This window comes from Tetrao urogallus (genome assembly GCF_951394365.1).
Source record: "Tetrao urogallus genome assembly, chromosome: 4".
Taxonomy (NCBI): domain Eukaryota; kingdom Metazoa; phylum Chordata; class Aves; order Galliformes; family Phasianidae; genus Tetrao; species Tetrao urogallus.
Genome location: NC_136817.1, coordinates 31,923,284 through 31,946,665, shown reverse-complemented (window position 1 = coordinate 31,946,665; position 23,382 = coordinate 31,923,284). Strand labels below are relative to the sequence as shown.

The 23,382-nt window shown below is 38.4% G+C and overlaps 1 protein-coding gene across 4 annotated transcripts; it reads right to left on the bottom strand.

The window, feature by feature from the left end:
* Window positions 1-1,009: 1,009 nt before the first annotated feature.
* YTHDC1 (YTH N6-methyladenosine RNA binding protein C1) lies at window positions 1,010-22,849 on the bottom strand (the record flags this gene model as incomplete). 4 transcript variants are annotated; one of them, XM_079534720.1, is made up of 18 exons in its annotated part: window positions 1,010-1,234; window positions 1,968-2,102; window positions 3,617-3,679; window positions 3,784-3,823; window positions 3,913-3,949; window positions 5,417-5,499; window positions 8,023-8,189; window positions 10,149-10,233; window positions 11,388-11,505; window positions 11,595-11,703; window positions 14,755-14,849; window positions 15,446-15,499; window positions 16,016-16,105; window positions 17,506-17,860; window positions 17,989-18,317; window positions 18,916-19,017; window positions 21,142-21,276; window positions 22,822-22,849. In XM_079534720.1, the coding sequence occupies 18 exons, from the start codon at window positions 22,847-22,849 to the stop codon at window positions 1,010-1,012; spliced, it is 2,250 nt and encodes a 749-aa protein (XP_079390846.1). The 4 variants fall into 4 exon arrangements, with proteins under 4 accessions (XP_079390846.1, XP_079390847.1, XP_079390848.1 ...); XM_079534721.1 differs by lacking the exon at window positions 15,446-15,499; XM_079534722.1 differs by lacking the exon at window positions 21,142-21,276.
* Window positions 22,850-23,382: the final 533 nt, after the last annotated feature.

Sequence of the window (23,382 nt, the reverse complement as noted above, 5' to 3'; positions counted from 1 at the left end):
GAACAGCCTGTTAATAGCACGGAGATCATTTGAAGTTAGAAGACCTTAACTTTGATTAGCTGCATGAGTTGCGTTAATCAACTACCTCATTGAGGAAACAGAAAAAGCAGTTACCTTTTTGCTTCACGTCTCTTGCTCAATTTCACTTACTGCATTTACCTTTAAACAATTTTCTCAATACTTTCCTGGAACAGCGACATTCTAGGAAAGCAGGTAAGCTTAGAAGATCAAGAAACTCAGTCTGGAACATCAACCATTTCAACAGTTACCAATTTATTTTTATATAAAAAAAGAAATGGGAGCAATGTAGAGTACAGCAATATTTCCTGTTCCACACACGCAGGTTGTGAACATTCCAAGCAATGTGTACATTTTGGAAGGAGACTAGACAAGATAATTGACCAAAATGTTACTGAACACGGGCAGATTTTTTTTTTTAAAAAAAGGTTAAAAATTAGATATCAATATTGTCTTTTTAATATTGCTTTCATTACTGAAGACTGAAAAAACACTTGACTTTACAGACAGTTAAAAACAAGAAGAAAAGAAGAAAGCTGCTATGGCACCGCCAGTCAGTCAAAAATCATTCTTAATATTTGCATACTTGATAGCAGCATTCTCCCACAGAACCATGTGAAACTACAGGAAGAAAACATCAAAGCAAAAAAAAAATATATATATATATATGGCAGTTTTCCATCAGTATTCAAAAACCTAGAATGAAGTTACTAAGTAGATGAACACTCACTGAGAATCAGTATGTACATTCTTGACTGTTTTCCATTCTGCTCCAATAGAATTGTCAAGTGTCAGCTTTGCGTATTTAGTTTTGGCCAAACTGAGTTTTTCCAGTTCACAGTTCACTGCATGCTTGGAATAAAGAGGGTCATTATAAATCTTTCTACACAATGAACTTTAAGTAGAGAGCTGAAAATAAAATGTACTACTTGTAAACACACAAAAAAATACAAGCTCTTTTTGTTTCAAGTGAGCACTGGTTCTAAACAGATTATCTTCGGTATCTACCTCTTTCTCCTCTGTCTCTGTCCCGGTCACAAATCCTCTCTCTCTCCCTTTCCCTATCACGGCCTCTGTCACGTTCTCTGTCTCTTCTATTATCTCTAGGCCGGTCCCGTTCCCGCTCTCGATCCCTCTCTCGAGGCCTGCTTCTCCGACCGCTGACAACTGCTTGTGTGCGGCGAAGAAAGTCGTCTACCCTCATGTCATAGTCGTGCTGTGATGAAAGGACAGCTGTTTATTTTCTTTGCCAGATGAAAATTCCCTCCCTGTCCTTATCCACAGGACTGGCTGTAACTCTTCAGAAAGCCCAATATGAAAGTAATAATTGAAAACAAAACAACCACCAAAAAAATCAACTGAAAACATGCACCCATCAGTACAAGTTTCTTCTGTCATCTTCAGGGCAGCACCATACGTCTGTGTTTCTAGTGTGCATGGAGTAAAATGAGGTTCAAATGTCAGATACCAGCAGGAGATCTGAAAGCTAAACAGCTTTTGAGGACAGCTCAACAATCAGAAGTTTTCAACAATTTATTCTAGTTTTTGATGTGCCTTTAAGAGTTATAGAGCTCTCCATTAACAGAAAAGTTTCTTTTTGTGCATGACTGCATGCAATTATAGAAGGCTACATCCTTATTCAAACTGAGCTTCAACAAGGAGTTCACAACTCGACAACTGTATGCCAATTTTAAGCAGACATGTCAGTTTAATGCCACATTCCGGTAATGTCTCACTTCTACATGACCTGGAAGAGAAGCTTTTCAACAATACTGAAAATAACTCATATAGTTTGATTAGGTATCTTTCAAAAGAAAACTGTATTTTCAAGATCTGTATTGTCCAAGTCAACATGTTTCAGGGTAGACTACCTACATCTGTACCCCAAATTCCTCCCATTTCTAACCTAAACTGCAGACTTGCCTTCCCTTGTCTTTTTGGACACTTACTACTCGTTTGTCTCTATATCTTGCTTCATGTGGTACAGGATGATGTCCTGAGTATGGAGGGTGAGCTTGAGGTGGAGGTGCATGGTGCTGATAGTAAGGATGGTGTGGTGGCTGCTCCATACCTGGATACGGTGGCTACAAGAAAGTTAAAGGCAGTCTGTTTAATGTTCCAAAACAAAGGTATGTACACAAAATGCAGCACAGGGAATACACAGCAGAGGTTACTTTCATTCACGTGGAAATACAAACATCCAAATACACAATTATTAGGCTGTGATCAGATGTAACAGGTTATTTCTCATGAAGCACGTGTGCTTTATCATTGCTCTACCACTGATTTTTCAGAAGTTCAGGGAACATCCTGCCCAGATCCAAAACATAACCTCTTCCCATATCTACCTTAAGATGATACTGTAAGTAAACTTTTGTTACTTAATTCTGTTAACTATAATTTTTTTTTTTTAATAACCATCCATAAATCTTTTGTCCAAACTAGTAAATTATTAGATTCTTTTCAGTGCCATGGCTACACATACATACTGTTTTACATGAATATGCTTACTCTGCAAGGCAAACTATTCAACAAAATGCTAGTTGATTATATTATTATTAATATTTAAAACAAGGCATCTATTTGCTGTTTTACTCCACTTCTTTAATTGATCAAATCATTTATTTCAGATATTACTGAAGCATCTTGGCTTGCATTCCTGTTCACAAAACAAGTAGGTGGAAGCACTGGCTTTTACGATATTTATGCAGCATGCTTAACGGAAAGGGAAAAATGACAGGAAAATCTGGAGGTTTAGCTGTGCTTGATAAACTACTCCCAGTCTAACAACTTTGTTCATTTCTTTCAGTTATAAGAAGTCAGAGCTGTGTCTCAGATGAGCAAAAATGAGAGATATCTCCACATACTGCAAATCCTTTTGCTTCCACAATATACACAAGAGCCAGAAGACTTGTTACAGCTACACAAAATCATGACCCTCACTCTAGGTCATAACAAAGTAACTAGTTAAAATGACTTTTTCCTCACTGGATGAAGAAACCGAAGCTGAATTTAAGTACTTAAGCAATTAATTTCAATGTACATAACTGCAAGTACATGTATTCACATATATGCTCACCTGGACAGGGAAAGAAATGCATTTTAGTGCAGTATGTTTTATTTTCATCATGCTGTTCAGTGTGCTCGGCTATTTTTCCACATGCTTCACTGCCCTAACCAAAAGCAAGCCACTGTGTAACACCTCAACATGCCATGATCCTATGCAGCAAGTCCAGTTCTGAAACACCTACTGTCTGAAAGAAAACTCATTACTACAAATCTTTAGTTGAACATAAAATTTTGTTGCATCCTCTTGCGTGGGCTAAAAGAAGAGGCTGTTGTCTCCTCTGAGCTTAGAGCTCCCTGCAGGTTCAAGATTAGTCATGTTCTCACTGCTGTACTACTGACTAGAATGACAGACTACTACTGAGAGTAAAGTAAAAATACAAATAGCTGATATAAATCACAGCATTTACAGCAGAGCTACATTTTAGAAAAAGGGAAGGGTTGAGCACAGATTGGATGCACTAGGCTTCTACAGCAGGGTACAGAAAAGCCATGCTTTGCAGAAAAAGGCAAAGTTGAATAAGACACAAACCATTCCTTGCCATGGTGGTGGTGGTCCCATGTTGTGGAATTCCCTCACGTAATCGTTGTAGGACTAAAATGAAAGATAGGGATATTAATATTTGTGACAGGAGTTCTTCAGAGCTGCCGAAAGCTGAATATAGGAACTTCCCCCAACATCAGCATGCACAAACTTACCCCATTTAAAAACACATCTCGTCGAACTCCTGAAAATCGTCTGTTGGGAATAAAAATTTGCAGAACTAAATTCACGTTATCCATTCGGACAAGTTACCAGGACATAAGAATAGCATGAACACACCTTACCTGTCTACTTCAGGATACCTGGGATCCTTTATATACCCTGTTCAAACATCAAGCAGTATTAATTTATCATTTCATGACATTAATCTTTAAATACATACTAATTAGAATCTATTCTCCAGCTATCAAATTTTAAATTATAGAGTAACACCCATTGTATTCAGTTTCAACATAACTATAGAAAACTTACAATTTCTTGTAGACAATACAAAGTAGCATAACATAGTAACAAAAATTGTATTTTACATATATAAAATATATATATATACACACGCATAGGAACTTGCACACAATACAACCTATGCAAACAAAGACATGGAATTTTATTTGAATAAACTGGGAATGCCCACAAGCTTGAGGAGGACTGTCCCCAGACAATCACCACATGGCCACAGCTACTTAACAACTACGCACTCAGTAGAATCCTACTATTCCCATCAATTTATAAGACCAATTTCCTAATAGGTCTTGAACAAACAGTTATACAGAAAATTAAAAAACAAACAAGGCAAAACCACCTGGAAAAGCCTCACAGAATAAAGAACAGTTTAGAATGGGGACTTTTTACAGCTACACAAAATAGTGCAAAACACCAGGCATGCTTATATTGCTAATTAAATAATGCCTTTGAGCTTAATTAGATTTTACATTTTTGCTCTGAACCCTAAATAATGGTGTTGAAAAGCCAGGAAGCAACAACACTTCTATTTTTCTCTCCAAAGAATACTAAACTTGCAGTCAAACTGGACAGATAAAAGCAGATTCTTAGGAAAGATTTAGAGATCTACTACTGAAACAGTGGGATATATATTCCCAATAGCAGTGAAGCAAGATCATGCAATTACAACTGACCATTTTTTAATATTTGCTTTCAGAAAAATAAAAATCTGCAATATTACCATTGCATAATTATATTATTGTTCTACTACCATTGCAAACACTTTTCCGGAAAGTAACAAAATTGCTTTCCCACATTCATGATTTGACCCTCTCATAAAAGGCAGTAAAAGTTTATTTTCCCTTCCTCATGTTAAGCTCGTAAAAGAAAAAAAAAAAACTATCTGAAAATACAACTGAACATGTAATCTAATAAACCTGCTACTCAGGCAACTCCAGCTCGCTTTTTCAGCTGGAAATTTCTGATAAACATTTTAATTTGACAATTACTGCATTGACAAGTGGGTAGGCATTTCAACTAACCACATTTAAAAGTTTAAGAGAATCGTGCTTAAAAATTTACACAGTTGTGAGATTCTTAAAAGGGAACAGTACAGAACAACTTCTCACTCAAACCAGTAAAGTTAGTGCCACAGGAATTCTGCAAGAGGTGGGTTAAACCCAAAAGCAGCACTTAGGACAAATCCTTTGCTGTTTTTTTTTGTTGGTTTTTTTTTTTTTTTTTTTTTAAATTCCAGCCACATTAGGACGACACATTTAGAATTTATAAGGATGCACTAGGAAACACTCGTGAACTGGCGCACAGAAATCTTCACAGTAAGATATTAACCTGGTCTTTGGTGAAACTCAGGGGGATAGTCAATCCTTGGTTTCTTCCTGCTGTTATGAATATCATAATCTTCTGGTCGACGCCTACATAAATTAGATATCAGAGATTAAACAAGGTTGTTTGGAGCATTCAGAACAGCAGAATACCTCAAAGGAATATCTTGAGCTGCCCAGAATCTCCATTTAACCATTCTGAATTCCATCTGATTTAAAACATTCCACAGCTTAAGTATGATCTCAAGTAATCAAGAACAACAATCAAATTAAATACCCCTTCCTATTTTACTTTCTGGCTACAGGTGCTTCAGTAGTTAGGAAAGGAACTCTACCCACTGGTACCTCTGTAACAAACAAAAGGTAACAATTTCATCTGAAAACATAACTTAGACTCATGCTTGAGCATATGTTCCATTCTATATTCTGAACTAGTTTGTTGGACAACAGAATTTACACTTCTAAGTCCAGTTAAAATAAATGGTAAAGCATATAATTACAGTCAAAAGGCACTAATATTACTATATTTGCCAGTTATGGTGTGAGAGGGCTTATTTTTGTACATTTTAAATAAAACTGTACATTACTTGTGAAATGGCTTCCTTCACTGTAGCTTAGCTTACTTCACTTGTTTAGCTAGGCAGGCCAATAATATTTCTAACAACTTCTGATCTAACCAATTTACCAGTAATGCATCAGTGCCACTGGAACAGGAAGCTCAAGAACACTTAAGCTCCCTAATTAAAATAATTAGGGCTCTCTTCTACACAAGCCACCTTTTCTGTAAGAGAACTGTTACCTGAGAATCTTATTCTCAGGGAGGAAGCTTCTTCATGAAACAGTTAAATTCCAGTCACTGTTTAATACAGAACCAAAAACTGGCTGCTAATGCTGTTTTGTCAAGGAACATAAACACTAATGGGAGGCTCCAATGCTAACACAGAAGCATTTCTATACAAATCAGCTACATACCCCTCTCTCCCCTCCCCCAATGAGCAATAAAATCATTTACAATAAAGACAGGAAATTGATAGTTTCTTGTAATGCTTAATTACTGTGCAACTTGCTCGCTGGGCAACAAGCTTTCTTTTTATGAAGAGCCATTTTTCCTCCCCCTTCCCAATTTCAGTTTTTAAAGCCCACTGTACCCAGTTACTAAGCTTTTCTTCTACGAGCAAAAAGCCCAAAAACCAAACCAGTTGCATCTACAGTAAAATCAGATCAAGAAAAACAAAAGCTGGTGTAAAGAATAAACATACCGCTTTCTTGTAGTTTTGAGAGTGCATTTACGACCGGTATAAAATATGATAGAAACAGTTCATATAGTAGTCCAACTACTGACTTTTAGCTGTAAGCCACATACATAAATGGAGGCCCTGGCAGGCATGAGAAGGTGTGGTGCTGTTATATGTATAGTTTGCAGTCCATTGCAAAACCTTCACTTGTATATACTTTATTGCACTGGAAACCTCTTAGCTTAACTTCACAAGCCATCTTGGTGTTCAGTCCTTTAAAGCCAAAAATAAGGGGATGCTGCCAGGTTTCCTCCTACCTACTCGTTACAATGTCCTTTTTTTTTTTTTTTTTTTTTTTTTTAAAGATCAAGGAAATGGGGACTCTTGTTAGGTATCTGTACCTACCACAGGATGTTTCCACAAGCGGAAACGTAACCAAAGGTTTCAGCCCAAATCATACATCAGTCTGTATGCAAAGTGGCTACACAGGGAAAAGGTGTTTGGCAGAAGGGCTAATATCAGTTCTTTGCAAAGACTTCTCCAATTCTGTAACAAGTTACACCCCCTTTTATCCTGGAAAATGATGTTAAGTTCATATAGCAGTGATCAATAACCATGTCGATCCTCTAAAAATACTTTAAGTCCACAGGTACTGCCAGCATCTGGAAAGGTTGTATATACAGACACAGCAACAGCCTGTTGGTTTGTTGCCGGGTCTCCAAGGGCCACTCGATCCCTTTTGGAAAGAACCTATTGTTTTCAGAAGCTCAGCAAGATGTGTGAATTCAGTGGTTACATGTTAGAGAATATCTGGCAATGGGGTTAACACAGCACGGTGACACAATTTGAAACAGTCCCAATAATGCTCCTCCTCTTGAATATCAAAATAAATTAAATATTTTATCCTCAAAATGAGGCGGCATCTTCTGAAAAATTATCAGTGATCCTTATAAAAGTCCCATAATTGATAAGGCTTATCCAGAGACACACCTGAAAGAAAAGGCTTTTACAAGATATTAACACATTTTTGGCATATAAATATATCCTTCTCTCCATCTACCCTCCTCATAATAATGCCAAGCTTACCTACAGCTAGTGTTACACATTGCATTATCTCAATAAATTATCTGGTCTAAACTAGACGGCACTTTAAGAGCTTTCTTTTTTTCTGCAAAAACAAAGATCCCCATTTTCCTCTTGAATAATGACAGACCGGGAAATCATGTGAAATCCTCAATGAAGCCACAAACTTGTCCATGCAGCTTGATTTGAGGATTTTCTCTCTTCTTTATCGCAGGGAAAGCTTTGACGAATCACATTCCTCCATCACGTTATTCTGATACATGTGCCTATTATCAGTCCAAAGAACGTTTCTAACCTTCCCACGTCCCGAACGGGGTCGCGACGAGATGGTCGTCCTCTTGATCGGGGCTGTGAGTGCATTCTTCTCTTGTGCCTCATTTTATGAATGAGTTGATACAAGTCAATACTTTCATCAGGAGGGAACAGAAGACAAAGCTGGGTTCCGCATTCCGGCTCAATTTCCTACAATTAGTTAGAAGTTCAGTAGCGATTTATAAACCAAGATAAGAAAAACTCTCCTCAATTACATAAACAATACATATTTAAAACAAAAAAAATCCCCTAAGAACAAAAGCTTAGACCTCAGCATCACCAGAGACAAAGCAACATTCACTTACATTACCTTCCACTCTTAAACTAAAAATTTTTATTAAGAAAGTCCAACTCCCAGGGCAACCTTATCTCCCCATTAGGCATTCAGGCCACACCACTGTTTTACTACAATATCAGAGGACTGTATTTCACCATAAAGAAAACTATCACCTATTACAGTCAGAAAAGCAACACATGTAGAAGGAGAAAAATCCATCCTAGCTTCACATAAAAATTCACGGCCTGATAAAACTGACTATTACCACTCAAAAAAGAGTTAGTCAGTCAGTGATCGACAGATCCATGAAAAGTACTAGATCAACACCTGGCAGCAGTCAGAACAAGCAAATCACACGTCAGGATTATTAGGAAAAGAAGAGAGAACAAGAAAATCATTAAAATCATTATACCACACTGAAAGTTCATGTTCCACCTACTCCTGGGGTGTAGTTCTGATCCCTTCATCTTTACAAAAAGAAAAATAAAGGCAGTGGTACAGGGACAGAAGAGCTGAAAAAATTGCAAAGAATGTGATGTGGATAAGTGCAGAAGTAGAACAATCCTTATACTGAATGACTGAACAGGTTGTGACTGTTCAGATTAAGAAAAAAGGAGAAATCTTTGGGGTATGGAGGACAATAGCTACAAGAGGAGAGTGACACTGAGTTGCTTGGAGGAGAGGGACAGAAACTTGTTGACCACTTCTTCTGGTATAAAAACCTGGGGCTATTAAATGAAGATAGCAGGAAACAACTGCAAAACAATTGAACAAAGCGTTTTCTTCAGCCTGGTGACTAGCAGGCCTGGGGAGCATCCGGGGAAGTATGCTGTAGATATAAAAATCTCACATGAGTTCTAAGGGTAAGAGTACACATCCCCAGAATAGAGATCCACTGGGGGTTACACAAAACGTAGATGGATAAATGACAACAACATCAAGAAATAACCCAAGTTGAAATGCTAGAAAAGCAAACATCAGACATTTGTTCAGTACCTAACAGTACAGCAGTATTATGAAAAATTAAAAACTCACATCTAGATTGCAACTCTGTAGCAAAGTGCATAAAACATTAAATAGATACATGTATTTTACCTTGATCATTTAAGAAAAACGTTAATGGAAATATATATATTTTTTAAAACCCACTAAATTTGAACAAGACAGAAGATACTATTTTACTTCTACTACCTAACAAAGTAAATGTATCTATGAGGAAGAAAACAAAAACAAAAAACCCAACAACAACACATGAAGTATACATTTTCCCACTCAGTATGGGTGAGCACACAACTCCCATCTTGCCTCTGGAAAGCAGAACCCATTATTTTAAAATCAAGGTTACTCAATTCCAGCAGCAACATGCCTGCACTCTATTATGTCTGACAAGACAAAAAACCCAACTTGCTACCATTTACTAGCATATGCTTTACTACGCTAGAGACTATGCCCTAAGATAAACAGGAGAAAGGAAAAACACAATGAAGAATACAGCTGGAAACATCAGAACTGGTTCTTAAAAAAAAACTGATGCTATACAGGTTTACACACCATACAATTCATGACATTACATTTCAGTCTCAAAATATCACTTCTGAAGCATCAAACATGTTTATCACAAAGAAGAACATCAGCATGCTTTGGTCTTCTTCTTCTTCCTTCTTCCCTAACAGCATTAGAAATGACATGAATGCCTTTGTCACAGTACTCTAACGACAAGTAAGTGATCTAAAGAGATTCCAAGTCTTCTATACGTACAAACTAAGCAAGCACTAGAAGAGGCAAATTATTAAACAAAAAACAAACCATAACAAAAAACAGCATTAACAAACCTGTCCATCACGTCCAATCTTGACCGGCTTATGTTCGTTCCAAGGATTGGTCAGATGAGCAGACTTAGTGAACGGCAATTCACGCCTAAATATGCAAGTGGTATTATTTACAGTTTTGCCCTCATATTTTTACTTTTAAATAATAACTCATACAATAAAACATAGCATAATGAACAATTCTGTTAACCTTCGTAGTGGCATGTCTCTGAATGAATGTATTAGTACCAGAAGAATTCACGATTTCACATAGTATAGTCCATCCCATGACAGCCTATTTAATACTGGAATAAGTCCATCTCATTAAAGAAATGCTTGTCTTTATAAAATATTGAGATTGTGCAATAATAAACAAGTACAATCTGAATATGCTGACCAGTCTGTATGAGACACAGTATCTTCATATAACAATGTCACTGAAATAAAATCCAGGACGCCCCATCCCTGGAGGCATTCAAGGCCAGGCTGGATGTGGCTCTGGGCAGCCTGGTCTGGTGGTTGGCGACCTTGCACATAGCAGGGGGTTGAAATTAGGTGATCACTGTGGTCCTTTTCAATCCAGGCCATTCTATGATTCTACAATCTTACTCTCAAGCTAAAATATCTTTGACATTAGAGTAGGTAACTTCCCAAGGTTCTTTCCAACCTTGACTTTCCCATAATTACAAGTGAAAATTCCTCCACATTTTTTCTTTCTGCCAGCACCAGAGCTCATGCAACTGCGCAGTAACACTTATGGGACCAATACAGCTTGTTTTCTTGAGACTTGTAACTTTTTCTGTTTTACTCGATTATAGGAATGAACATATTGCTCACACCCTATATGTAATGCAAGCATCTCAACTTATTTTTGAACACTAGCATTTCCCTTCTTCAGCCAGATGACATACATGAGATGAACACAGGAAAAAGCATTCTGAAAGGATGGCTGTTTGTCACAGCTGTCTGTCAAGCGATCAGTTGCTTCTCATCAAGAACTTCTTGATTTCCTAGTTCCAGGGCTATATACTTTCCTAGTTCCAGGGCTAGAGTTTAGTAAAAGAAAATACTCAAAAAAAATCTCTAAGCTAATTAATGGACAACAAAAAATATTTGTACGTCAGGTACAGATCTGAGTGCCACGCTCAACAACATAGGGCATGGGTACATGAAGGATGGAAAATACATCTATTTATTATCATAAATAAATGATAATAACAGCATATTGTTAATAAACAGAAACATAAATGAACAATTATTTACCTACAGATCCAGTCAATTTTAAAGACACCTCCCAACATTTTTGCATTCATTCCTGCAGGCAACACCCAGTGTATAGGTGATCCTCCATGATGGGATTCTGAAGACAGTCTTGCAAATCCTAGGGATTTCACACCAATTTTAACAACAGAAAAGCTACCACACAGAATGTCACTTTCACTTACCTTGCTAAAAGCTCATCTCCCTTACCTTGGAATTTGCCACTCTCTCTTACAGAAAATATCAAAATGACACTCCTCGCTGATCTAAATGCAGCATTAAGTTTCTTTTCATTCACTGGAAGGGTTGACCATACTCCCTAAAACAGAACAATCCCCAACCCACAACCAGAAGAATTAATGTCAAGTGGTTCAGCTGACAGAAGATTTCAAGTACATAGCTTAGGTGAAGAAAACAAGACCAAGCTAGTGTTCAGAGATAAAAAAGATAATAAAAAAAAAAAAGAATGGTATTTTTAACATTAGTTCTTTCAGAAAACACTTTTAGCCTGTCTCATGATAAAACCTTCGGAAAAAAGTTGCCTCGTCTTTTTTGAACAATGTAGATGCATTGACCACTTATAAGGTTTCATTTGTAATTACAACAGTTGATGATTACGTCTGTCTTCAGGATTTTTAAGCAACTTTGGGAGTTCATGTTTTTTGCCTTTTTTTTTTTTCCTCCAAGAAAACATATATCAGGGGGAAAAAAAGCAGCATCTATGAAGAATGCTTCAAAAGCAATGCTTCCTATTTTATGATACTGACCCACAACATCAGAGGTGGATGATGGTGTTACGGTAGCAGAGACTGAACATTCCCACCACATTTTGCTGCTGTGCAACATACGGCAGCAAAGGGACAGTCTGACAAAATAGTGTCTGACACAGAAGAGTATAGGAAGCTAAGGTTTGTTATAAATTTCTCCATGCACAAAAAATGATGCTCTTTGACATTCATCAATGCTTGCTGAACACTGATAGAGACCAAATAGTGGCCATGAGCACACTGAGGTGGTCGGTGATGCATTTCAGCAGTGGCAACAGCAGGTCACCTCTGCTGGCACAGACCTGGATGAGAACAGCATGCAGGCTCCTGTTCATTGGTGGTGAAAATGCACAGCTAATGGCTGTGACTGTGCTGAAAAAACAAGATTTTTCAGCTGAGCATTTGCTCTATCAAATAGCACTACTGTGCTCGGAGGTTGTTTCCATGGAAATAAACAGGAGGCACTAGATTCAGAAAGACTTCTATAAACAAAAGGTGGACAGGCAGACTTGAATGACCCTGTTGGCATGATAGATTAGCAGAGATCTTGCAGGCTTTGAAGTTCCTTTAGCAAATGCACAGATATCAAAGACACCACACCAACACTTCAAACTAGCAACACAACTCAAAATAGTTTGTTCAGCATCCAACATCTTCACTGGCTAATCCCTACCTTTTACCTTCCACCAGACATTTGTGCAGCCACGTGCAGAAAAGCCCTCAACCTGCTTTTAGGCAACTGAGCTTTAAAATAGCCATTTTGCTGCACAAATGTTCCGCAACATCAGCTCCCCATTTGATTTCTCAGAACAAGTTCAGAAGAGAAGCTCATGCTTGCTTAATATGCTCAAGCTTCAGCCTCAGAATATTTTCTGTAGATAAAGAAACTGATCTTCAACAAAAAGAAAGGACAGAGAGTAACATGTTTTTATGTCCTATGCTGTGCTCAATTACTGCTCATCTGACTTTATGACAAGCCAATTCATTGGAATAGTCACCAAAAAATAATTCATTTTCTTACTCACTTTTAGTCAGATGCTCATTGTTTTAGGTTTGTTTGTGAAATCATACTGTGAGACAGAGCAACTTCTTACATTGGCTACACAAAAGTCAACTTAAAAATGCTGTGAATCACACAACATTAAATACTTACACATCCTTTCTGTTCTACCTTTTCAGCAGCTGATGGATACAGACAGAACAGCAGGTAATATCACACTGCCAAGATTTCATAGAGGAAACCCATAGAAACAAGAAGCCCTATGCTCCAATAAGGAACACGTGTACAATTCCACTCAATGAACTTCTGCCCTTAAGGAAGCAGCAGCCAGGGTGGCAGCTCACCCCTCCAAACTACTTCCATCAGCAACTTCTCAACAATGCTGTGCCCAGACAAAAATCTATCTGCACACTACAGATTCCAAAAGCTCAGCATCACCAGAGATCCCACGTTCTCACAGACTATCCTGTACCATGTACAAAACTTATTTGATCACAGAGAAAGATCTAACACAAAGTGAAAATTGCAAAGTACCATAGCACTGAAAATGGAAAGCTCCTTCAAAATTAACAGAACCAGGAGACCCACAGTGCTGGATTTATTCAAGAACCACTTGCCCTAAACCATATTCTGGTAACAGTTACTACAATAACTTTTTTTTTTCTTCTTTTTATAAATAAAAACAGCTTTTCAAAAAAGACAAAATCATTTTCCAGAACATATGAAACAAATTCAATGCACTAATTACAAGGAGTATTCTAAATTCTTTTCAATAACTAGAACTTAATGTCTCGTATAGAAAAATGACAACATTGCATACATCCACTATATTTCACAACTGGTCACAACTTGAAGTGATCAGATTTACAGAAGAATATTGTAGATTCACTCAGAAAATACCATAAGGCTAAAGTACCTCAGAGAAGCCCCAAGCAAAGGAGATAGCTTTCAAAAATTTCCTGAACCAGCTATCCAGTGGTTGCTGTTCCCTCAACATTTTCAGAATCAGATTAAACTCCAGCCTTCATTCACTCATGGGTTAAGGCCCCTTTTTAATTTTATCAAGAACAGTGACGGATGGCCTAAAAACTTCTCCGGGTTACAGTGGAAGCAGATTTGCTAACCCTAAAGAATCAGGGAGCATTAGCTTTCATCATCACCTCTACCAAGATCTGAGTAATGAAAAAAACCATGCACGTACCAGTGTATAATCAAAGAATATTAGGATGTTATAATCACAAAATAAACAAGAGAGTTAGGCGAAGTAGACTATGATAACAAAAGAGAATAAATGGAAAGCTTACCCCTATCCTGGACTCACCCACAAAACACCAGCAGAACAGAACTCCAGAAGAGATCCTTCCCCACTGTTAGTCAGCTCTTAAATAGGTCTAGGAGGGATGCAGCCTGGCTCCACCCCTTCCGGCAGCACAAGTGAATTGCCTTCACCTGTGCTCCTCTGGCTGACTCATGGCTCGCCTCAGGTGATCAATCAGAGGTTCAGGCCGTGACTCAGCAGTTCCCATACAACCAGTATGCTTTTTTACAGTAAGCTGTGTCTGAATATACTCAAAGTGATCAGTTTCAAGAAAAATTAACATACCTTAGCTTTAGCAAGTGAAACATTTTCATGGTTATTACTCTTGATGAGAAAAAATCTTGCATCTTGGAGAATGTATTTAAGTTTACTTGTTTGGTCTGAAAAAAAAAGTGTAAAGTAAGTTCAACTGTAAAAATTCAGTTTTCAAAAATGTTGCTGTAAGTATAGATAGTTATTTGCCTCCTTCAAAATAGACTGTATCCCACCCAATTCCTACCTATGTATCAAAACAGTCAACCACCCAACTTCAAATTTGAAATCTAAGCTGTATAGTACAAAATGCCAAGGGAAATCAAACTAAAACTTAAGATATTCAAATAAAGAAAAAACTAAAATTAGCAGGATTCAGTGATGTTCCGATATATAGGACTTATTTCCTTCCTTGAGACTCCCTGAATGAATATCAGGAAACATACATATCAACATTAATTATCCAACAGATATTACTGATACAGTCCTCTTTTTACATGGAAGCACTTTTTTTGCTTTGATGCTTCTGTGAGGAGGAAAAAAGGCTGAAATTTTTGCATTACATTCTCAACACATGCAAAATTAGCTCAAATTTACTCACTATGCTCACCGTTACGGGCTCAAAATGCTTTATATCGGAACATTACTCTTTACACATAATTTAATGAACAGAGACAATGGCTTGCTGTGGAGCATGCATTAAAAATTCAAATTTAAATGATACCTTTTTGGACAGCACGAACGGAAGATGATAATTTCTCATGCTTCTTTTCTGAACCTGTGTTTAGCCAAAGTACATTTTGTTCAGATTGAGCCTTAATAGAGATAATAAACAATTTCTACAGCCTTGTCACATACAATTTTCATTCATGACAAATTACGCTTTCTGGCGCGCACCCACACACACAAAAAGATACTGTTCCATGTGCACGAGTGTTTCTTTGTTTGTTTTAATTGTTTGGTTGGTTTTGGGTTGTTTGGTTTGGGTTTGTTTTTTTAAATAGTATTTGAACAGTTTCCTACTCAGAAAACTAGTCACTGAATCATCATCTTCCAAGTTTTAAAAAAAAGTGAAAATTCCACTTAAGCAACAGAATAGCATTAAAGTAACAAGAAAGCCCACATCCTCCCCCCACCTCCCTGAAAGGTACCCACACACAACATGCTAGAAGTCAATATTAAATTATACAAAGCTACATACCCCATAAATCTCTACAGCCAGTTACATTTATTTCAGACTACTCATTAAGACTTGATGCAAGTCAGGACAACAAGCAATAAAAGGAAAGAATACCTGCATAGGATTCAGATGCAGAACTTCCACTTCTATCAAAGACAATTGGAGAGATACCTCTCGCTCTCTTCCTTTCTTTCTTTTTCTCATCTAAAGAAAAAGATACCAAAGAATAGCAACATTTTAATCATTATGCAACAAGCAAAATTCAGATGCAAAGTATCGAAATAGGCAAATATTCATAATGGTGAAGTTAGCACTTAGCTTACACATTAAAATCCTAGTTGCTGCTTCCAAAGCAGCATTTGCTTCTTTTGCATATGCAAAAGCTTCACATTCACAAAAAAAGACAAATGCCACAAACCCAGAAATTGCATGCAAAGTTGAAAGACAGAATTAATCTCCTAGGTGTTCTAGTAAGGGTTGTTTAGTTCTTCTCTTCAGCCTTCAGCAAAATTTACAGAGCACAAACTCTTGACAGTGACATGGACTTGCTTGCTCAAAGCTTAACAAAATGTCAGGAAGTACAAAAACAAAACACTGTAGCACACAGTTAGTTGCACTCTAAAAAAAGGGTATACTACAGACCTTTTCAGAGCAACTATTACATATTTACTTGTCTTTACGTTATACTCCTCTGTTCGATAATTCCAAATAACAAAGCTGAATCAAAACACAGATGTTAAGCAGGACTGCCTATGAAGACTTTAGATCAAGAAGCTAAACAAGAGGAAATTCAACAATGCAGTAAGCTTCTTCTAAGAAAAATTTACACTGTACTGAAGTTTCTCCACTGTACAGCAATTACAATAGAGCTGACCTTTCTCAAGGCTTACTTGATCCAACTCCTTTGTCTGCATATATAGAAACAACTAGGGGAAGAATGTTCAGAGAATACTCAGAAAGCAGGTTTGCGTGAACCTGAAATCCTCCAAACAATGCAGTACTTATGTCGTTAACATTTCCTATCTGTAACTCAGCACCAGTTACACTAAACAACTGAGAAGCATTTGTTTCTAGTTTTTGCTCAAAACTTCTCTTATTCCAAGTTTGTCTTAATAGCTAATAATTTCAACTTACACTCAAACTTGCTGTATAGAAGGCAGACATTGCTCAACTACCAACACCATCTTTTCTCTGATGAAGACAGTGCTTTGACTGCACCAGTTTACCTGGTCACTCATCTACATGAATATATAATAGCTTATCTCCAGTAAGATGAATTGCATGGGAAATTAAGCCATGAGAAAATGTTAACTAAGAAACTACTAACTATGAAAAACACTAACATCTCAAAGCACTGAGCAACAAGGTCCAAGCAATCAAGAATATAAATCTTCAGCATAGAAGTCCTGGTACCTGCAAGTGCTAGTATAATGAGAAATCACTTCCCAATAGGATTCTTCTTTCCCTACAATATTTCAATATTAATATCTTATTGACTCGTGTTGCTGAAGATTACTTTACACACGTTCATTAAACCGTATCCTACAGTTAGCTAAACTCTCAATGGCAAGGTGTTTCAGATCAGGATGTTAAATGCCACCTACCTGATTCATCTGAACCAGAAGCAGATCTGACTGACCCGTCTGTGAAAGAGGCAGATTCAGAATCAGAATCGCTGGCTTCACTTCGCGTGTCATAGTCATTTCCTTCCTTCTGATCTCTCTCATCCTGTTCATACTCTTCTTCATCCTCTTCCCCATCTTCTTCCACCTCTTCATCCTCCTCCCCTTCATCATCATCTTCTTCTTCCATTCCTTCCTCCTCGTTTTCTGTATTGCCTTGTTCAGAAGAACCACTGCTACCAGTCTCATGGTCTGAACAATATTCCTCAGAGTTAACCTCTTCTTTAGAAGAATGGCTGGATCTGCTTGGTCTTCTATCCACATCATGTCTCATTCTCTGATGTTTAAAGAAAAAGTGAATCAGTGGTCACATAACATTGTTAGGATGCACACACAGTCCTAAGAGAACGTGCCTTATAAAAGTCTCAGTCGTTTTATTTATAAGGCAGCAAGAACATTTAATACCTCTGAACCATCTGGTGTGGAAGACTTTGCCCTTCTGTCAATATCCCTCTTCCTCAGACAAGTCTTTTCTGGTTGTCCTTTATAAGGATCCCTGGAACTGCTTGACACGCGTGTTTTTCGATCACCATCTGGGCGTCTGTTTCTATCAGACCTCTGGTACTCCTCATTCTTGTATTCTGATACTGGCTTTCCTTTTGTAGTCACTATTCTCTTGTTATTGCTAACTGATGAACTAGGAGGCTTTGGCAACATCTGCCTCGATGAATGCACAGAAGGCTTTTGTCTCTTGCTTTCAACGTTTTCCAACCTGTCACTTTTTCTTTTTGATCCTTAAATAAGAAGAGATATCAAGCTCAAAGTTATTTTGTATAGCAAACCTGAACCTCTACAGAGACTCCTGCTTTCTGTACTTTTGGTAAATGCCCTGTTGCACTCAGTTGTAAGTTCAGTAACAACATTTAGAAAGGCTTGTTTGGAACAGCTGATGCTGTAAAATTTGCATAACACTTTAAAAGAGCAACTAATCCCTTAGGTTTCGATAGGTGTTTTCCAAACATCATACATAGGAACATTAAGCAAATGCTTATGATATTGGCCTAAAGCATATTAACAACTAAGCTAGAACAAGACTTGTGGACCCCCTGGCTCCATTTCACTTCATTAAAGCAAACAGTACAGACTTTTCCAACAGCAAATACACTCATGACAATGCAGCCTCCACAATTACTTCTAAGGCAAAAGGTAACCAAGTTAAAGCTTGTTTGGAAGGTCACGTGAAAGAGTAGACCCCCTTGGAAGACATTTACTCCTTAACTCTTTGAATCAGGTTCTAAAACCTATTACAAAGACTTAACCCTAGTAATACAGACAATTTTTTTTTTCTTTTTACACCTTTTACTTAAGACATCCACTACAAAAGTCACCTACCCTTTTTCTCACTTTTATCTTGCTCACTGTCCGGGTTATATAACTCATCATCTTGGTCAGGAGCATCAGTTAAAATGTCATCCAGAACATTTAGTTCACCATCTGAAAACAAAAAAGAACAATTATAGTCTGAAGACACAAACTACAGTAAAACTGGTATTTAGAAAACAGAACATTTCCTTTACAAATCTACCACACAGCAAAAATTAAAGTTCTCTCGATTTTGTTCTTTCCAAAATCTTTCCAAAATTTTGCTTAGATGCACGGATTGAGTAAAAAAAAAAAAAATAGAAGAATTAAAACATGCCACGGGATGCATTTAAATCCCTGAATAAGGTCCAGCTTGGCTCCTCACACTATACTTTGCAGGAAAGCTGACCTATAAATGGAAGCTTAATAAATAAGCCAGTACAAAATTTGAAAAATAAAAAAAAAACCAAAACAGCAAGAGACTGGGATATAGTCTGAATGCCACCAGCGAAGTGGAGGGACCTTTCTGCTCCAAATTCTGAAGATCTTGCAGCTTAAATTATTCCCACACTTCTGTACTATTATTATTGTTCTCATTGCCATGTTAGGAAGGGAATTTTGTGATATACCTCTAAGGAAGAAGCCAAAAAAGGGCAAGATAATTCAACAGAAAGAACGTAAGCTAGGTCATCCCACTGAAGAAGTGGAAAGACAAATTTGCTGTAAAATTAATTCTGAGTTGCTCTAAAACAACTCTGCAACTAATTCACTTTGATCAACAGGGAAAGAAAAAAAAAGAAAATCCATGCTAGAAGCAGTAAATGACCACACTTGTCATACAACTTTTAAAACTTGTCACTGCTTCCAGCTGTTTCACTTTGAGTGAAACCAGAGGGGATACGTGGTGATTCCGGTAAAAGGATTCCTGGGATGGGAGACAGCAAATCATTACTCTAATCACATTCAAAATAAGACTGGACTAAGCCCTAGCACATAAAAGGAAAATAACAGAGAAAGTATTAACTTTGCAGTCTCATATTATTTCTCCTACTTTCTAAAATTTTGAGCTCTTTAACTCTTCATTGCTGCCAGTGATTTTATTTTCTGCTTTAGAAAACAAAAGCGGACGGACGGCCAGGATTCTTGTGCAGGACTGAACTGGAATAAAACAGTAAAGAAAGTCACTCCAAGTTGGACTTCTTTACACCAAAACCTTGAGCTGTAACACAAGATAAGTTTTACAGCTCAGTATTAGAAAAAAAGATAACCCACACCAGAAAGGAAATTGACTTTTATAAGCTCCTCTCTTCTATATACACCGGAATCACCATATGCTAGCTTCCCTCCTAGCACTTCTGTGACAAGGGAATGTAGAAGTGGTCACTGAACTGCACAGCTGCTGTTGATGACGCAAAGGAAGTGGTGCACAGAGAAGGTTAAGTTTTTCAGCAGCAGCATAAAAGGACATTCAAAAGTAATGCAGACCTTTATGCTTGCAGATACTATACATCCATATACAATATTCTTGCCATTAATGATCAGAAATTTAAGGGACAGGCTGATAGCTGTGCAACTGCTAAACAAGGTTTGCAATTTCCTGGATTGCATCACGTTCCCCACAAAAGACCAGGCAAGTTCACAACATATGATTTTATTACTGGAGACTAGTGAAAAATAGGTGTACTAGAATTAAATGCATCACCCATCGCAGATCACAAATACTGAAACTCAGCCTCATTTCTGTTTTAGGGAGGCAACAGCATACTTGTGTAAAAGATAATTAACCTAGCTACTTAAGTTGCATGCAGAAGTGTTAAAAAATTTGCCTATCAGCTGCTTCCAAAACAAGTGAAAAAATAATAAAAATGTAATGGAATAAGCAAGTCTGATGCAGACTCTCTGATAAGTGCTTTCAGGATTAGGTAGGCTTGATTTATAGTCAGAACCCTAAAGAAGTACCCCAAGGAGAGAAGGAAAGGTTTCCCCACCCTTTCTGTGATGCGTTTGACTCCTAAGAAATTTCCAGATGTATTTAGCAGCCTGCTGACGTAAAAAGGGCAGTGCGACCACACAGCTCCTACCCGTCACCTACATCAGGTATACTGCCCAAATGCCTTTCATAACACGATTCCACTCACTCCACTGTCACTGTCAGCGTTCAATCAGATAGCTAAATTATCTCAGAGAGATCAAGATAAGCATCAGGAAAAGCACAAAAAAAGAAACAGAAAAACAATAGAGGGACAGATTTCTTACAGTTCATCTCTGCTGAAGGGGGAAGGTCCACATGGGTCCATTTCACTACAGACACTCCCAACTGGGCTCTCCTGCAACTCATCTTATGTTGACTCCGGGATGTGTTGGATCCCTCCATGAACAAATTTAACTCACCTGAAACAGCAGGAAAGTAACCTGGGGAGAGTGTTTTTCCTCTGCTGGCCAAAAGAGTTAGATCTATTCAAGGAAGGGTCCAAACAAGAATCTGAATTGGCAAACAGAGGGGATAAGACCAGGCAATTTAAAACTGAAAGGGTCAGTGATGTTTATTTTCACTTTCCCTAAGCAGTGAAATAGCATTTCTCTCTTGAAAAGAGTATAAAAATAATATCACATTTACAGCAGAAACAAATTCAGTTACAAACAAATGTGCATTAATATTTACTATTAAGTTAGAATCAGTCCTTTCTGAGGGTAGAAAAATGAAAAGCAAATTAAAACACAAAACAAAAAAGCTTCTTGTCTGTTACTCATGATTTTATCACTATCACTGATTAAAAAAATAAAGAAAGAAAAAACATCCTAACAACAAAAAAGGGCAAGCCTAGCTGGAAAACATGGTTATAGGAGTTGAAATTTAGAAAGTCAATAGTAAATACTCCAATTTCACTGCTTTCCTACAATGACAGCTCACAGCTCAAGTCTGTTTCAAAACGGTCAATTATATCTAACCTCTCTAGTTTTAAAATAATAAAGGTAAGAATCAAACATCAGAAATACTTCTAGTTGTCAGCTCTAACAAAATCTAGTAGGAATTTTAAACATGATCTGGTTTCACAGTAAGTGTTAAATGTAGCAAACTTTCACCATTCTGAGATATGGCCAAAGACATTTGACAGCCTGCAAGAAGGTTTATGGGAAATGTATATTCCACAGAAATATAAAATGATGCAAACCACCCCACACCACGTGTGATCCTTTTTCAGAAAACTGCCTATAATCTGTGCTAGCCACCAGCCAGCAATCTCCTACATCTGAATTACGCTTTAACTTCTTTAAGGCCAATTTAGTGAGGAACAACGTATGTAACAGATAGTATCTCAGGAACCGTGCAGATCACTTAAGCTTCCGCACAGGAAGTTTTAAACGTTCAGAATATACATTGCCCTGGACAAAAAACTGATTTCAAGTGTATTTACCCACAGGGCCTAGTAACCTTCAGCAGCTCCATAAAGCAGTAAAACCATTGGAAAGTATCAAAGGAATGCAATTAAAAGCACCTAATGTCAGTTTCTGCTTACTGAAATGATTGTAGCCCTTGACAGAAAACCCCCCAAAAAAGAAATATGGCCGTGGTTCCCAGTATAGCTGCAGCAAACCGGACGCCTCCGGAAGCGCCCACCCCAGTGAGCAAGGCTCAGCTCTTTGCCCTGTGCCCCACTCCCCCCCAGTCACCTCGCCCCAGTTGGGCCCCGTCACCTCCAGCACCTCGCTGCCCCCCAAAGTGCCTGCCCGCACAGAGGGCCCGTGCCACATCCTCGAGCCGGCCCCAGCGAGCACCTACTGCCCCCCTGCTCTTCTCATGGACGCTCCCAGGGCGAAGGCCCAACGCCACCAACCGAGCAGGCCCCACAAAGGGCGGATGGCTCAGGCAAAGGACAAGCTCCCGAACCGCTCCCCTAAACCCGGCGCCCAGCCGCCACCCGAAGCTCCGGGTACCTTTCTCCTCCCTGCTGTCCGCCGCCATCCCGCTGCCGCCGCCACCGCGACGCGCTCAGCGCTCAAGATGGAGGCACCTTCTCCCAGCGCGTAACAATTCCCGCCCCCCAGCATGCACCGCTTTGTTTACGCACTGAGCTGCAGCCGCCGCAGGTGGGCGGGAAGATAAGCGGCGCTCGGTTGCGCATGCGCCGTGGGAGAAAGGCAGTGTGCGCATGCGTAGTCCTGACGTTTTTAGGGGAGTTCGACGGGATGGGTGCCTGTAGTTTGTTCTGCTTTAGTTGCGTTTGTGGCTTTAGTGTTTTTTTCTGTTAGCAAGTGAACTGTAAAGAAGGAAAGAAGAGTTGAAGAGGGGTATAGAGGTGGAAGAGACGGCCTTGCTTTCTTAGTTTTGGGGGAGGCCCGTGTCTGGTGTTTTTGTATTTCTGTGGTGGGTGCCTGAAGTGGTGGAGTTCTTGTGGCTCCTTAGTAGGATATAGCAATTGTGGCTTTCTCTACTGCTGGGAATTGGGCTTCCCAGATTTTTCTCAGATGTGTAAAAGGCTTGTGGGTCTGAGGGGA